This window comes from Panthera onca, chromosome A1 (assembly GCF_046562875.1).
Source record: "Panthera onca isolate mPanOnc1 chromosome A1, mPanOnc1 haplotype 2, whole genome shotgun sequence".
Taxonomy (NCBI): Eukaryota; Metazoa; Chordata; class Mammalia; order Carnivora; family Felidae; genus Panthera; species Panthera onca.
In genome coordinates, this window is record NC_138339.1 from 100,962,907 (window position 1) to 100,980,147 (window position 17,241).

At 37.7% G+C, this 17,241-nt stretch overlaps 1 protein-coding gene across 2 annotated transcripts in view; it reads right to left on the bottom strand.

Moving 5' to 3' along the window:
* The window catches only part of ARHGEF28 (Rho guanine nucleotide exchange factor 28), a 305,098-nt gene that overhangs the window by 83,663 nt on the left and 204,194 nt on the right, over window positions 1–17,241 (bottom strand). For both annotated transcript variants that reach the window (XM_078449013.2, XM_060635551.3), the window contains 5 exons: window positions 14,527–14,648; window positions 9,989–10,269; window positions 6,668–6,875; window positions 4,077–4,188; window positions 315–357 (listed from right to left, as the gene is read on the bottom strand). In XM_078449013.2, coding sequence (XP_078305139.2) covers window positions 315–357; window positions 4,077–4,188; window positions 6,668–6,875; window positions 9,989–10,269; window positions 14,527–14,648 — 766 coding nt within the window. The remainder of the gene's footprint in view (window positions 1–314; window positions 358–4,076; window positions 4,189–6,667; window positions 6,876–9,988; window positions 10,270–14,526; window positions 14,649–17,241) is intronic.

The window sequence follows — 17,241 nt, forward strand, 5'->3', positions numbered from 1 at the left end:
GAACCTAATGCCCCTCTGAGGCAGGTCACCCTCACACTGCTGCGCCTCTTGGTCCAGTACATTGGAGGTGTTTGTCCTTAGAAATAACCGAAGAAAGAACACTCTGTCCCCAGGGCTGAGGCCCGCATATCTGGGCACTCGAAGGAACACACTGGCCAACCTGTACCAATACAGATTTCAGAGGGAGCAAAGGATTCATGTAGGCTTATTACACAGAAACTCTCACAAACTATCGAAGGGATCTCAAAAGTCATACGCAAACATTTCCAAAGATGGCAAGGAGGCCCTCAGGACATTTGGAACAGTTAAAATACCTTTTGTCTCTTGGTGGCTCCGGTAAGCTGTAAGCTCTTTGCTCTACAAGACACAGAACAATAAAATGAAAACTAAGGCAGACAAACCAGTAGTCATGCGTTAGTCTGAAATGCACACACTCAACCATATTGCATCATTATTCACACCGCCAGTTAGAAAATAATGAGAAAACAAGTTATTTTACCTAAGTACGGCATTGCTCTGGATATCCTCACTGCCCCTAGTTTGGAGAGGACAGGGAGGAGGCCAACACAGGGCAACATTTAATGACTTTATGAACTAAGTTAGCATCAGCAAGCAGCAGCAAACAGTGTCAGCACGGCAGTAATTGTCTCTTTGGATATGGCTCATGAGAGCTTCATCACTTATTTGTAACACTAATTCCCCCAACATACACAATCAGTACACATCTTAGCTGCTTCTTTAGTGAAGCTCAAAAGAAAAGTCTCAAAGATCAGCATAAGGGAGAGTTCGTTTTAACAGAGCTGCAACGTCTTCATAAAATCCTAGCAGCAACCAGTTCAGAGATGTGCTCTGTGGTAGGAAAGGGAGAATCACTTTCCCCGCTGGACCTGGGGGCAGGGGAGATGGGAGACAGAAGGAGTAGGCTCATGCGAGCAGGTAAGCGCCAGCTTCTTTCCGGAACTGGAGTACCCATTACAAGGATGGAACACAGACACTGACTTCGACAGTGACAGAGACTGAAGGAGGGCGTGGCCCCTGTGGAACACATCATTTACAGAGCAAGGACAAATCTTTACCTCTACAATCCACAAGAGCGAAAAAGCAAAACCAGCTTGCAAAGGGAAATGGGTCAGATAAATAAGGGACAAAACTAATCAACGCATATCCCTGAAATGTGTAAGTATCAATGTTAAATCTAATGCTATCTTGCAGGTAACAAAAAATCTGCTTTGAAAAATTTGAAGGATTTTACCACTATTGCTAAGTATTCCTCAAATTAAGTCATGAGAAAGAAATCGTTATGCTTCTTGTAAACATGCTAAGGTACCAAGAGATTTAGCCACATGTCCAAGATAATTAAGAAACTAATGGAACCAGACTCAGGTGACTGGACAAATAACAGCGCACAATGATTTTGACAAGTACATGCACGTCACTCCTCAAATTCTTAAAACTAGAACACTTGTGTCCTTCCTGGTGAGGTTTTAATTACTGACAATATTCCTGTCTATCTAAACACACAATGTACCAAAGGGAATTGTAGGACAGGATTTTGTGTATACAAGCATTAAATAATGTTGCCACCCCATCATACCGTTGGCCAAAAACAAAAGAAAAAAATCATGAGAAACAATAGTAAGTAACCTCTTAGACATGACAAGGATGAGAAAACATCGCAAATAGGAATGAAAAGGGCTGAATCCGATCTTTGTATATCTGCAATGTAGCTAATATAAAGGGGCTTCCCACTGGGGGGAAAGAGGACTTGGATTCTGTTCAAATAGAAAAAGGTTTTGGCGCTATTCCAACTCACCAAGAGAGACCTTAAGGTAATGTAAATGTCGATTTACCTCTGATGAATCTAAGCAAACTAAACAATGAAACATTCCATCTTTGAACTAGTTAAGCTTTCACTCTTATGCTTTGATCACATTCACACACAAAGTTAAAACTATTCCTTCATCCTTAAGAGTTCATTTATTCCTCATATCCTATGGTTTACCCATTGGAATTTTTGTATGTGCTGTTTACCTTCAACCTACATTGCCTATTTGTGATTCTTACCTTCTGGAGACCAAACTTCATTGAAAGGCCCCTATTTTTAAATATACTGTCTAAAGTAAGACTTTATTAACAGAAAAGTCAAAAAAATCCAGGTCAGTTTTTTATTCCTTCCAACTCAACTGCCAAGATTTAAGGATTGTATGTAAGGCAAAGATACCCTTCCATATTCATTAATGAATTCATAAATCAGAGCTCTTTTCCCTTATAAACGATCAAATTCCTCTCAGTCATCTGGTCAACAACTTCCAACTTCTGAAGTGACTTTAAAAACCAGTCATACCACATATATAATGTCAAGGCTGCCATTTTGCACACTGCAAAGATTTAGAAGCATTGTCTAAATAGTTACAGTGTGAAGTTATTTTGCCATCTAGGACAAGCAGTGAAAAGACGTCAGGCTGCCATTAAAGGAATCCCAACCAAAACTAAGGTTAAGCAGAACTGGAGATCTCAGAAAGACTCATGATGTGTGTGTGTGCGTGTGCATGCGTGTGTACACGCACATGCACACGCACACACACCCAGGGCAAATTCAATCCATCTTTTTCCTTTCTTTCTTAATCCTTTTCTCCATCTTCTCATTCCATAAATTTAAACTGACATTTATTATCGGTCTTGCTTTCTCCTCTTCCAGTAAAGATTCCCAGAGAGAATGAGGACAAACAAAAACAAAAACACCTAGCAGTTGTTTTGTGCTCTGTGTATCTTGCTCAGGATATTCATTCAACAAATAATTATGGATCATCTCCCATATATAAGTCATTGTTTTAGGATGGCAGTTCCAACCACAAAGATCATGTTTTTAAGACTGTTTTACGTGACATGCAAATACCAACAACAACAACGTAATAAAGAATAGGTAAAAACGGGGCACCTGGGTGGCTCAGTCAGTTAAGCGTCTGACTTCGGCTCAGGTCATGATCTTTGGTCTGTGGGTTCGAGCTCCGCATTGGGCTCTGTGCTGACAGCTCAGAGCCTGGAGCCTGCTTCGGATTTAGTGTTTCCCTCTCTGCCCCTCCTCCACTCACACTCGTGCTCTCTCTCTCTCAAAAATGAATAAACATTAAAAAAATTTTTAAAGAGTAAGTAAAAATGAAGAGAAGGAAACTTATGAAATAAATATTCTACAATGGGAAACTAAGAATACTCAGGCACCTCTCGCTTTCTGAATATTTTAAGATTCTTAAGGATGATAGACAAAAAAGCATTAATGCAATGACAAACATTTTATTTTAAGGCTCTGTATTACATATTGGCATACTTCCAGATATGCCTTTAAATATAGTTACTACATAATATATTATGTATAGCAATACCTTTGTTTCAAAATACAGCAGAAAATGGGGGTGGTGGCTGAAAGGGGCTACAAGCACAGCTCTGAATTGCCCATAATCATTATATATGTAATTTGAATTCAGTTTTAAAAATTTGTCAAACTGTATGCTTATGATTTGCACCCTTTTCTGAAGGGTTTTATTGCACCCTTTTCTAGAAGTTTTATTTCTGACTGTTTACACCGCCACAAAGAGTGTTGAGATACCTTTACTCAGGTTCCAACTATTTTCTTTTATTTCAACGGTCTCAAGTCCCCCGCTAAATAAAAAGAAGGGGGAAAAAAATCTATCTTGCCAAACCTTGCCTTTAAGTAAATTATTTCAGCAATTTAAACTAAGGCAAAGTAATTTTTTATAATTTGCTTCAAATCCTCTGAAGCTCTCATAATAATGAACCTAGAATAAACTCTAGCTTACACTACCATCCTGGAGGAAAACATTTCATTCAAAGAACAGAGCCACAGAGTGGTCTGTGCATATTTTTTAATTTCATCATCAAATCTGTAACTGGACTAAAACACAGTGAGAAAAGGATTGTGCTAAGCTTTGAAAAATCAATTATGAAAATGGAACTGAAAATTCCTGCGTGCTGCTTTTATATATTTTATATACCTTTCCTGACTGAAAACCTGCTCTGGAAGAGAATGCTTTCAAAGCCAAATGGTAAATAATGCTTACCTTCACTAGAACCGCACAACGTAAAATCACGCACCAACCGAGTTTTTCCTAAAGAAATTTTGGGCGATGAGCAGGAATAAGAACGTGAGCGGACTCCAGAAAGTAATGATTCCTAGAAGAGATCATAACAAAGTTTAAAAAAAAAAATTCTACACAGGACTTGAGAGTATGTGTTCACCACAAATGTTAGTAAGTCAGCGTCCCTGTGAAAAGACTCAGTGTGAATATTTCTGATGTGATCTCATCATTTGTTCTTGTTTGCCTATCACAACTTTTAAAATTGTACTGTCTTTTGAATGCTTTAGTAAACTCGAGCGTCTCCCTGCCCATATACACTTTAAATACAAATATGACATTCTAATCAGGTTGGTTAAAAGTGAAAAATCAAGTCAAATGATTTTTTTCCCTGCATATTCAACAGTGGGTCACTTTTTTTTCAACCGAGTTGTCAGGTTTTTTGTTATTTTGTACTGTAGTATCTAAGCAAAATTCCATATTAACTTATAGCTTTTTATTTCATAATTATTAGAAGGTAGAGAAATAGTCACTTACATGGGGTTTTTAATTTCCCAACAGCTATTTAAACTTATAATGTTAGCTGTAGCCTCTCAGGAAGAATGCATCAGGTCAATTTACAAATCCTTTTGGTCTGTGCCCATCTTTCAACAGGCCTTCCATCTAGCACTTCCTGAAATGCTATTTGAGTATCACTGATTTATAGATCTTTAATTTTATTTTTTAAGTGACCTACTATTTTTGTTACTTCCTTCCCAATTACACACTATTTCTATATTTGCAACATATGTGACAATGCAAGGTGGCAAGATAATTAAAACATGGTTACCTTATGTGTTCCAGAAAAGTTAAATCAATATGGAATAGAATAGCATTAAAGCCATTTATGTACCCAACTCTCACCCAGTTGGGACCTAGGATCCTTAGGATTGATCCCACTTATCCATTTTTAAGCTATCACTTAGAGTTAAAAGAAAGTAATACAAAATTTGTTACTAAAATTAAGCCATCAGCAACTGTCCTTCACAAGCGCTGGGAGCTTCCATTCTCCCTAGATGAAAACATATGGTTTCCCTAAGTTCACTGGTTTAGTTAATGGGCCTGGAGGCAAGTTGAAAACAGAAGCCTGCCTCTGTTTCAAAGGGCCTTGAGACTTGGCTGCTGAATTTCTTATTAGGGAGGGCTCGCCGGTTCTAGATATCAGAAAGGCCACCCAGAGCTGTCCTATACCCCTAATGGTGACTGGCCACAAAGGGCCCTAGCCAAATGCCACCCTCTGCATTTAAGTCATACATAGTAATTATTTCCCCTAACAATGGAACTTTGAAAATTAGCCAGAACTCTTTGGCAAAAAGTTACATAGGGTAATTACAGAAGCAAGGCAAGATACGTTTTATAAGGCAGAGTCTTCCTGAAAAGCGAACAACCTGGAACTGATTAAGAAAGACCGAATTACTTTTCCCTCCAAGTAATGAGAAGTTTTTCATCATTCCATTCAAAGTGCAGAAGAAGTATCTACATGAACGACCATACCCATTTCTCACCATCCAGAAATATCACATGACATTCAGGTTCAAAAGATTATGACTGCTCTACAGGCCTAAGAGCTGGGGGAAAGGGTTCAGGAAAGGTAGTCAGAAGGCCTGGACCGAACGATGGATCTATCACCAAGCATGGGCAACCTGGACAAGACATCTAATATCTCCAGAACCTCATTTACTCAAAAACTAAAAGGTAATATTTATGTCCTAAGAGAAAATGATGTATTTTGTACAAATGTAACACATGCTTCATATACTGCAAAGCACACTACAAAAACAGAGCATTATCATAACTATCAGAGGTTCACAGGAAGAGAAGTTTGGGCACAGGGCACATTATTTTACAGTAGTAAACTCAACGGAAAAAGAAAACAAATAGACAAAAGAAATCCAAAAGGAAGAAAACTTATGTGGAAACACAAAAAGGCTTTGTCTGCCAGGTTAAAAGAGTTCATTCTTTAAAATCTAAAACGAAACAAACAACCACAACAAAACTGCAATGTGAAAATGTCTATGAGAGAGAAAAGTCATCTCCTACAGGAAAAGTGACAGAGTTTACAGTGTCCCACGTTACTTGGTGCAGCCGGGAAGGCTCAACAAATACCACCTTTGCCTTAGTAATATTTACCTCGACACTGGAGCCAAGTAAAAATGTATGTGAGCCCAAACGAGGCTGAGCACTTAAATCCACTTCCTCTTGCCAGTTTTTCTCCCTTTGCTTAAGGAACGGTGGCATAAATCATTGTATGAGGCAGTAAAGTTTTCCAAGGATGTGGAAGATTCTATGTACTGATGGCAAATTAATTTAATATAAATCAGTCATTTGAAGCACTATACGAATGAAATGGAGTGGGAGAGATTAAAAAGACAGACTCAGTCACACAGCTCCTGAGTCTCCAAAAAGAAACAAACAAACAAACAAAATTGTTCACACAGGCGAATGAAACATAACCTGTCCTTCACATAGAGATGGACTGCTTTAGAGAACATGGCTTCCGTGCTAACAATAAACCAAATTAATAGCATTAAGAATACCTTCAACTGCAGGTTACTTGATAAAGAAAGGGACTCGGTCCTGGAGATACTAAAATCTGGTTCAGGGGTGGTCTCAAAAGAGTCCAATTCATCCCCACTAGGGATCCCGGTTCTTGAGGAACTCTGAGACACTGGAGTGTAGCAAACGTGTGAATGTTCAGAATGCCCCTCCCCTTCACTGTCGGCATCCAGGGCATCGAGGCTGGAACTAAAGCACAAGTAAGTAAACATCACGTAAGCCTACAGACTGACCGACACAGTCACTGGTTTCTGTTTCTCTCAATTCAAATTCTCCTTGGCTGAAGATGCAATGCAGACTCATTTTGTTTCTAACAAAACGTATAATTTTTTTCTCCCCCCGAAATCTCTTCTTCTCAAACTAAATTTTATGTTTCCCCAAATGAACATTGCTACCTAACAAACGCCATTTCAAGTACTTTAACAAAACCTGCTCTAAGTTGGTTCTGCCTTACTTATTTCATAAATCTAATTATTACTGGCCTTACGTATCCTTCAAATACTAAAACTGTGGATGAAACAAAACCACTGGGCTCTTTGGGAGGCCTGTGGGGAATAGGCAGCATGGGGCTGGAAAGCTCGGGGACAATCAGGGACAGACTGCAGTTCACGCCTCAGAACTGACTGTTGTCGAGAAAAGAGTCAATATGAGAGACTCTTAACAATAAGAGGGAGGTGGATGGGGGTGGGCTAGATGGGTGATGGGCATTAACAGGGGCACTTGTCATGATGAGCACTGGCTATTATATCTAAGTGGTCAATCACTCAGTTCTCCTGAAACAATACTGCACTGTGTATTAACTAACTAGAATTAAAATAAAAATTTGACAAAGAAAAAAAAAAAAGACAGGAGTCAACATGAATCAAGCGGGGTCCCAAATGCGTCACGTTAGATCATCATTTTTAGAGATTTTAGGTGAGAATTCCCCCTCAGAAGCAGGTAATAATTCTGCTAACCTACTGCTTTTCTTTCCTATTTTCACTTTAATAACCATAAAATTAAAAGGAAAGAATGTGACCTTCCATATTCCTGGCTCATTCCATAATATTTACATTTTAAACCACTCAAACTTTGAAGCCAAGTGCTTCTATAGGCATGTTAATGCTCAATGCATTTTCAAATGTGTTTTTCTTTCATTGTTGCAGTACTGGAGTTAAAATGTTAATGACAACACAATAAAACCATCTCGCTTATGAAATATGAAGCAGAATATGAAACTTTGAATTAGTCCATGTTGGTTCTTTTTCTTAAAAATCCATAGGCTACTTAATGGCCACTGAATACCAACGTGATCAATTTCGACACTTACATAGAAATGAAAGCCACAACTGGCATCAGTGAGCTGTTCCAAAGTGGGGTTTTCTCCTTTCAGAACCCATGGAGGGATTTCACCTTGGCATTGAGCACAGAACACACCGGGGGTGGACTTCACACTGTAATTCAGTGCAAATGTTGAAGTCCAAAAAGTGATTTCTCATAAAAAAAAAAAAAAAAACAAAACAAAACAAAAAAACAAAAACAAAAACAAAAAAAAACAAAAACAAAAACTAAGGCTTGGTGTGAAGAAACACTTTCTGGCAAATACTTGTGCTCTGAATGTTACTACAATGTAATTATAGATATATTAAGGTGCTATGTAGTTTCCTTAATTCAGTGGTAGTCAGAGAGTAGACAGAGACCTTAGGGGATAAAGGTCTAATGTCTTGTCCCCCTCTATTTGCTTTTAACTTGTGATCTCTGTATTAATAAACATTAAGTTCAAATGGTTGGCTGCCTGCAATCCTATCGTAATTTAACATAAGCCTTTCCAGTTACATACAACATTTCTCCATTGCTGTGAGTATAAGCTACAACTATCAGTGATTATTATCTTATTTTGCATGCTATACATTAAAACATTCCTTTTTCTACTAATTTCAATTGGGCTACTATTTTTCTTCATTAAGCTGTTAAGCTAAGATATTTGGTATCATGAACAATATTCTTTTTTTTTATAAAAAATTTTTTAGTGTTTATTTATTTTTGTGTGAGAGAGAGACAGAGTGCGAATAGGGAAGGGGCAGAGAGAAAGGGTGGCCCAGAATCTGAAGCAGGCTCCAGGCTCTGAGCTGTCAGCACAGAGCCCGATGGGGGCTCGAACTCATGAACCACGAGATCATTATCTGAGCAAAAGTCCCTTAACCGACTGAGCTACCCAGGCGCCCCTCATGAACAATATTCTTCGGGATCACCTCTCGGTCAATGTTTTATAAGGCTATTTTTAAAAATCCCATTAGTGAAATATGAAATATATTGTAGGTTGTGACCCAAATTTTCTTTTAAAATAGTATATAATAGAAAATAACAGAATACATTCCACATGTTATTTCATATGACATTTCTTTACTGTTTTTGTGTATGTTTGTGGCATGGGGTCATGGTGTGAAAAGTATTTCTTACTGTGGATGGTGGTAAAACAAAAAAGGCAAGTTTTAGAATGAAACTTCATTCATCTTTTTTTTGTTGCTGTTGGGCATTTTAAAATAAATGTTGCATTGCTTACTTTCCCCTTGTAGCTTCTCAAAACAGTTAAGTTTCAGTAACATAATGGTTATATGCTGGGTCTATTTAATTTTCACCAAAATGTCTTAAACCTTAGAAAATTTAGAATTCAGGTCCCTGTGTTAACCCCAGTTTTTATTGTGTGCCCTCAAATTTCTCCTTCATGAGAAGTTGCCAGCCTCTCAGCTTGTTATTGACTTTTTAATGAGTGAGGTGCGTTTCACTTTGAGCTCATCATCAATCCTGTTACACACTCCTAACCTGGCACCCACTCAAAGAAGGGTCCCACAGCCATCCCAGAGCCAAAATGGTGCTTTCTGGGGGATCGCAAGTCCTTTCTCCTCATTCCTACATTTTCTACAAGACATAGAATGTCTTTACTAGATAATGCCAAATTATTTTCCAAAGTTACAATGCAATTTTCACTCCTATCAACTGTATTTGGGATTTCCACTGTATACATTTTCAACAAAATGTGGTATTGTTACACTTTAAAAATTTTTGCCTATCAAGTAATGTAGAATGCTATCTCATTGTGCTTTTCCTCTATTATTTTTTTTTTTTGTCCATTTTCATAAGTGTCTTACTTTTAAAGCAAGGAATATAGGAATGTAAAAGGGGGTAATATTTTGATGTAGAGATCAAAGTGGATGGGACAATAAAATCTACTAAAATATAATTTCACAAGTTGAGCTACAAAGTTTTTTGATATTCTACACTTTTCCTTCAGAATATAGTATCTTACTTTTTTTTCCCCTTACCTTCTTTTCTTTAGGTGACTTTGTTCCTTTTCAAATCCATGAAGACCAAAAGAAAGATTAAAATCGGAAGCATATGAACCAGAAGGTGATGCGAAGGACTGCCGAGCTTCAGTACTTGAGGCCACTTCCTTCTTCTCACTTAGCGGGTATTTTCCATGGCTGGTTTCCGCAGCAAGGATATGCTTGCAGCTCTGAGGTCCCAGAGTAGAACCCATCGATTCAGGGCAGGTGTTTGTAGTGATACCTTCTATGTTAATGTAGTTAATATCCAAATCGCCAACCTAGTAGTTGAAAGAAAAATATTTGCGGAGCAAAAGTAGGAAAGACTGGCGGAACAGAGAATAAAGTTTCCCCAATTTAACAACCTTCCACCTTATTTACCTTGTTTTGTTTGTTCTCGTTTTATGTAAGGAGAAATTCTTTCATGGTGTTTTTGTCCACTTGGGTGCTATCCCATAATTCACAAAAGGAAGAAGACCACCTGAGTACTTTTTAAAGTTGTTCTTTACTACAAAACCCAAAATGGACTATGCTTTTAACATTTTATGAGCCACTGACTCAAAAAAAGGGATGTATTTTAAATACTTGAGCCAAAATTAAAGAGTAGGCAATGACAGAATGGTTATATACTGTGTCTACTTTATTTTCATCAAAATGTCTTAAACCTTAGAAAATTTAGGATTTAGGTCCCTGGAATCTGGATAACCAAGGTAGTGGTGGTCACATAAATCCTAGTCTCAAAAAAAACAAAACAAATTACAAACTAAAATAAGAATAAAACTACATAAGATGCAGGGACTTAACTAAAAGACATAAAATGCCCCAAACTTCAAATTATCAGTAAAAAATAATGCTAATGCCAAATTTCAGCAAACAACCTGTTAGACTCCTGCCATAAGCCTGTGCAGAAAATGAGAGCTGTCTGGAAAATTCTGCATGGCAGAGTAAACAGGGAGATAGTGGAGGGCCTGAGACTGACCTAAAACCATCATTGGAAAAAGAAAGGGCAACCTACACATATGAAAAAAAAAAAAAAAAAATCCTGGTTGATCAAAGCCCTTGTTCTAAGGAAGGGGCTTAAAAGCATCAGTGATCTGGGGTGGCAGTAATCAAAGGAGTTACTTCCAGGTGACAAAACAGTAATAAGAAAGAGGGTGAAACTGGTGACAGGGTAGTACAGGGGGAATGAAGTAAAAGGAGGAAAGGTGGAGTCCTAAATCTTCATCATCATAATAATTCACTACGGCAAAAACAATAATCAAGGAATGCTCAAACCAGCAGTTCAGAGTTTGTTAAGTAACAGGAGATGTACAGACTCAAACTCTCTCCCTGCAAGACGCTTAATATTTTAAAAGGAGAGAGTAATTTTACTGAAAACAAACTTGGCAAATCAAAGATAACATCACCAGTAATGGGATAAATTAGTGTCATGTGCCTCCTGATACAATGCACTGAGAAGAACACAACATCCTTTCTTTAATATTCCTGCCAACCACACGTAGCCTGAACCCAGCTGTGAGGAATTATCAGAGAAACCAAAACTGAAGGACATTCAAAATTATCAACTTCATGAAAGACAAAGACTAAGGACATGTTGCAAACTATAGGAGATTTAAAGAGAAAGGACAACTAAATGCGAGACATTTAACTGAATATTCTTTTGCTACAAAGAACATTATTGAGTCAATCTGTAAAAGTGAGTGAGGTCTGTAGACAGTTAATGCTATGTTAATGGTGATTTCCTGATTTCAGTAACTATAGGTGCTTGGTAAGAGGATAACCATGTTTTTTAGGAAATAGACTATGAAAGACTGAGGGGTAAAAGAGCACCATATTTTCAACTTGCCTTAAATGGTTAATATTTATGTACTTATTTTCATCATTTGCATCTACAAACACATGCTCAGAGTATATTTACACTAAAATGTGGTAAAATATTAACATTTGGGGAATTTTGATAAAGAGTAAACATGTATTCTTTGTACTAAATTATGGTTTGAAATGATGTCCAAATAAAATGGATTTTTTTCAAAGTAGTTTATATAACAGAGTAATTTGCAAAATAGTTTCTACCATGTATATCTCCTCATCAGATAGGTTGATAACTTTGAGAATTCACTGGAAACAGCATCACAAATAAGATTCTCATCACAATCTAGTTAGATTTCTGTGCCAGGCTGGGGCAGATGAAGGAAATTAAACAAGATTCTTCTCAGATACTGATAGCAATTATTTCAAATATGCAGAATTTGGACTTCTTATATTATCCTTGCTATTCAAATCGATGTAGGAAAAGTGAAAGAAACCATATAACTATGCCCCACTGACAGAGTGAACTTTGTGATTTGTATCCATACTTGTAGTTTTAGTTCTGTTTTCATTGCACAAATCCAGCAATCCTCTGCCCCATTTCAGTTTATCGATTACGCTATTTGAGTTCTCTTGAAATTCACACTTCACATTACTAAAGCAATACTTATCTCAAGATCTCCCCAAACAAAATTCTATCCTAACCTCATCTTTGGTTTGGGAAGTTGTGCATGCTTAATGCAAGAACACAAGGGTCCTGCACATAATACTGAGTCATGTACAGTTTTAGCTACTTGAAGTAAAAGGAAATATTGCAGTATTCACTAAGGCTCAGAGCCAAAAGAACTCAAGTAGTATTTCATTTAAATGCTGAGAAAATACCACAACCATCAGAATCAGAATGTCGCTACAGCACGCCAAACCCAATTTCCCTGTGTCTTCAAAGAATGTCCCCAGAACTCCCTGTTTGTCCTAAACTCTGTTTCATCCTAGATTTCTGTAACTAGGGTTGACACTCAGCTGCTTTATGCCAAAAAAAAAAAAAAAAAAAAAAAACCTATACCAGCTATTTACAACTAATTTCCATTCTGATTTATTGGTTCCTCTGTCATTTTGAGTATCATCCCAATCTCTGCCATTTATGATTTAACAATGATTTGAGGTAACAATGATTTTAACACAAAAGGAAAAAAAAAAACAAAATACCTGACTCGGGGTGAAATTGAGACCTACTAGACAGAAAAGTATGTATCACAGAAAACATCTATAAGCAATATGCATGCTAACAATAACAAAAAGGGGCTCAATAAGCATATATATGATGCACCTTTTCTGGACATTAGGTTTTGAAGTCTGTGGATAAGGCAAAAATTATATGCTGTCAAAATTACCCTTGAAAAAGCCTAAAATTGTCCATAAATTAGTGTGCAGAGTAATCTTCAGATCTAAAACTATGTATTAATTTTTATAAATATTAAAATCTGAGGATCATTCAAACCACATGCCTCTATGAGATCTAACTCACCAATCTCTGCCAGAGAATAGGTGGGGCATTCTAAAGGGTTCCAACTTCCCAGGAGTATGATACCATTCTCTTTTAATAATGAAGCTATAGGGGCGCCTGGGTGGCGCAGTCGGTTAAGCGTCCGACTTCAGCCAGGTCACGATCTCGCGGTCCGTGAGTTCGAGCCCCGCGTCAGGCTCTGGGCTGATGGCTCGGAGCCTGGAGCCTGTTTCCGATTCTGTGTCTCCCTCTCTCTCTCTGCCCCTCCCCCGTTCATGCTCTGTCTCTCTCTGTCCCAAAAATAAATAAAAAACGTTGAAAAAAAAAAAAATTTAAAAAAAATAATGAAGCTATATAACCTTAGCATATGTTAATAGGTGCGTTGTAAGGATTAAAGAAGTGATTTATATGGCAACATTGTATGGGGCTAGCTTCAAGCTCTCGCTCATAACTGTTTGCTGGATTTGAATACAACTATTGTCGAATCAGGTTGTACACACACTGTTACTTTGAAAAGCTGTAAAGAAGATATTAGTTTCCCGGGGTGCCTGGGTAGCTGAGTTGGGTAAGCAGCTGACTTCAACCCAGGTCATGATCTCACAGTTCGTCAGTTTGAGCCCCATGTTGGACTCTGTGCCGACAGCTGGGAGTCTGGAGCCTGCTTCAGATTGTGTCAACCTCTTTTTCTCTGCCCCTCCCCTGCTCACACTGTCTCTGCCTCTCAAAAATAAATAAATGTTTAATATATATATTATGTATATATATGTGTGTATATATATATATATATACACACATATATATATACACATATGTGTGTGTGTGTGTGTGTGTGTGTGTATATATATATATATATATATATTATACGTGTGTATATATATATATATATATATATATATATATATATATATATATTATACGTATATATATATAAGCTTCCAACTGTCATTTCCTATTTTGGCTGTAAGACAAGAGCTCTCACACTCTTCTCATTTGACAGTGTCTCACGATCCCTCTCTATAGTGCTTCATGATGGGTTAATGCGTGCTGTGAATGGAAAGGAGGACTTAAGTTAAATGCTCATATGAGGAGGCTCCACTGGAGCATCACCAGGGCCACCCTCAGGCTGAAATCTTGAGAGCTGCAAACCAAGGCTGAATATATTTCCCAGGTACTCAGCGTTTGGAAAGAGAGCAAGATCCCTCTTGTAACATCAGTCACACCTTACCTGATCTATCACCATACAGTTGGCATAAACTTCATCGCCACCATTCAGCACGTCAGAGAGCTGGCCTGCAGCAGAGAATGCTGGGGAACGCTTGGATTTTTTGAAGACATCAAAAGAGTGATCTAGCAGAAAAATGAAAATGGGACAGAAAAGAGTAGATGGAACTTATTTTACAGTCAAACTTTACCTTCTTAATCAAACCGTAAAACAACAACAAAAACAAGCGCAGATTGTGTTTTTTAAACACATTCATTCACATGTTAAGATCTACATGCATGTATTTTCTATTCTACATCCAAACCTTCCCAGTTATTTAAAGCCTACAGAACAGTACGAGATAAATATGGAGAAAACAGGCAGCAACCTCTTTGACCTCGGCTGCAGCAACTTCTTACTAGACAGGTCTCTGGAGACAAGGAGAACAAAAGCAAAAACGAACTATTGGGCCCTCATCAAGATAAAAAGCTTCTGCACAGCAAAGGAAACAATCAAAAAAACTAAAAGGCAACTGACAGAATGGGAGAAGATATTTGCAAATGACATATCGGAATAAGGGCTAGTATCCAAAATCCATAAAGAACCCACCAAACTCCACACCCGAAAAACAAATAATCCAGTGAAGAGATGGGCAGAAGACATGAATAGATAAATATGTGCCCATTTCAAGCACTGTTTTTCCAATCAAAAGAGATTTCTATAAAATCATCAGATTTTTGCTTTCAATTTTTTTTTATTTAAAAAAAAATTTTTTTAACGTTTATTTATTTTTGAGACAGAGAGAGACAGAGCATGAACGGGGGAGGGTCAGAGAGAAGGAGACACAGAATCTGAAACAGGCTCCAGGCTCTGAGCTGTCAGCACAGAGCCTGACGTGGGGCTCGAACTCACGGACCGTGAGATCATGACCTGAGCCGAAGTCGGCCGCTTAACCGAGTCAGCCACCCAGGCGCCCCGTGCTTTCAATTTCTAACAGATTAACATTCATCTCACTTAATAACTTGGAAGCATCAGTGCCTGAACTACAACCCCTGGATTCCACTCCAGTGTCCGGGCTCCATACCCTTTACTAACAGACCTAAAATAGTACAACGTCCAGTAGTTCTGTACAGCCTGACTGTGCACACTCTTAAAGAGAGTGTTGCTATTTTAATTACAGAATTGTTTTCACTTGCTTCTATGTTCTCAGCTTTGTTACAAATAGATGAGGTTGCTTAAGGTTGAATCCCAAAGAGTGCGGTGCAACCGTATTTGTAGGGAACCTAAGGTTGAAGGCAATAAAACACAGTGGAGCCAGAATGCTTCATTTCCTGTGACTGTGGTTAAATTACTTAATGTCCCAATACCTTAACAGAGTTTCTTCTTCTATAAAAGCTGATCTTCATCGTGCTTTCCCTGCCATAGGGTATGAGGGTTACAGGAGTTCAAACATGTAAGGCACTAAACACATGCCTAGCATTTAGCAAGAGGTCAATAAATATTAATTGTCACTGATACTATATTTCGTTATTAATAGCTATTTCAAGCATGTTCAATGTGAGATTATTGATACTAACCATAAGGTATAATATTAATATTATTAATACTGTTAGTGCTATATTAATAATAGAAGACCCATGTCTGTAAATGACTCTAATAGTGTGGATTCAAAGTTTTATTTATAGCAAATGTCATCTTCCCTGACACTCCAGCAAGTGTTCTAGAGTGGGTACAAAATGCATAGTGTTGCCATTTCACCAGAAATGGCAATGATCTCCCTGCCCGTCCTATCTGTATCGTAACATATAACCCAGGTAAGCCCATGAGAGTGCATGAGAAAATGAAAAAAAAAAATTATTAACTGTTGGGCTGATGTACTAGGATAAAAAATTGTTCTTTCTTAGAAACTGCTGGATGACATAATGCAAGTGACAAAAATATATCAATTGTATGAGCCAAACAGCATCAGCTTTAGATTCTATTTCTTAACCTACCTGTTCACCACAGAAGGCCAAAATGAAATTTCATCAAGCTCCTTGAGTAAATATACAGTGTAAATGGGACGCATTTTCTTATATCCATAACGTCTTCTTTTATCAATTTACTTAAATAGCTAGCACTATAACACACACCCACAAATTCTTCACAAGCTTAATCTTCATGATCAATTACCATACATTTTCATTGTAATTACGCAAAATTTTTAAAAAAAAAGCATGTTCCAAAGATTATAAATCAAGAACCTGACAAAACACTTTCAGTGTGTTCTGAAGAAAATACCTGCTTATAGGTCATTTTACAGAATGTGTGAAAAACAATCATAAATAACTCAACATGCCCTCTAACTGCTCTAGAATGTTTTAAGTCCACACACCATAACGCACCTGGTATTTCTGCCATCACATTTGGGGGGCCGGTTATGCCCTTTTTTAGCCACTTCTATCACCGGCAAATTTAAGACTTCATTGGTAACTAGACTAAGAACAAGGCATTCAACAAAACAGTTGCAAACAATTGATAGATTCTATCTTAAAAACATAGAACCAAAAGCAACAGCACCACAAATTGTGTGGTACCAGTGAATGTACTGACCAGTCACCCAAAAGCCATGTTAGGAACTACCAAGAGAAAGAGCTTTGTTGGCAAAACTCTGACCCTCACTTCAAAGATGAGCAGAACTAAGAACTACTTTTGTTATCCTTGCATTCACCTCCCCCCCTCCCCCCCCACAAACAAATC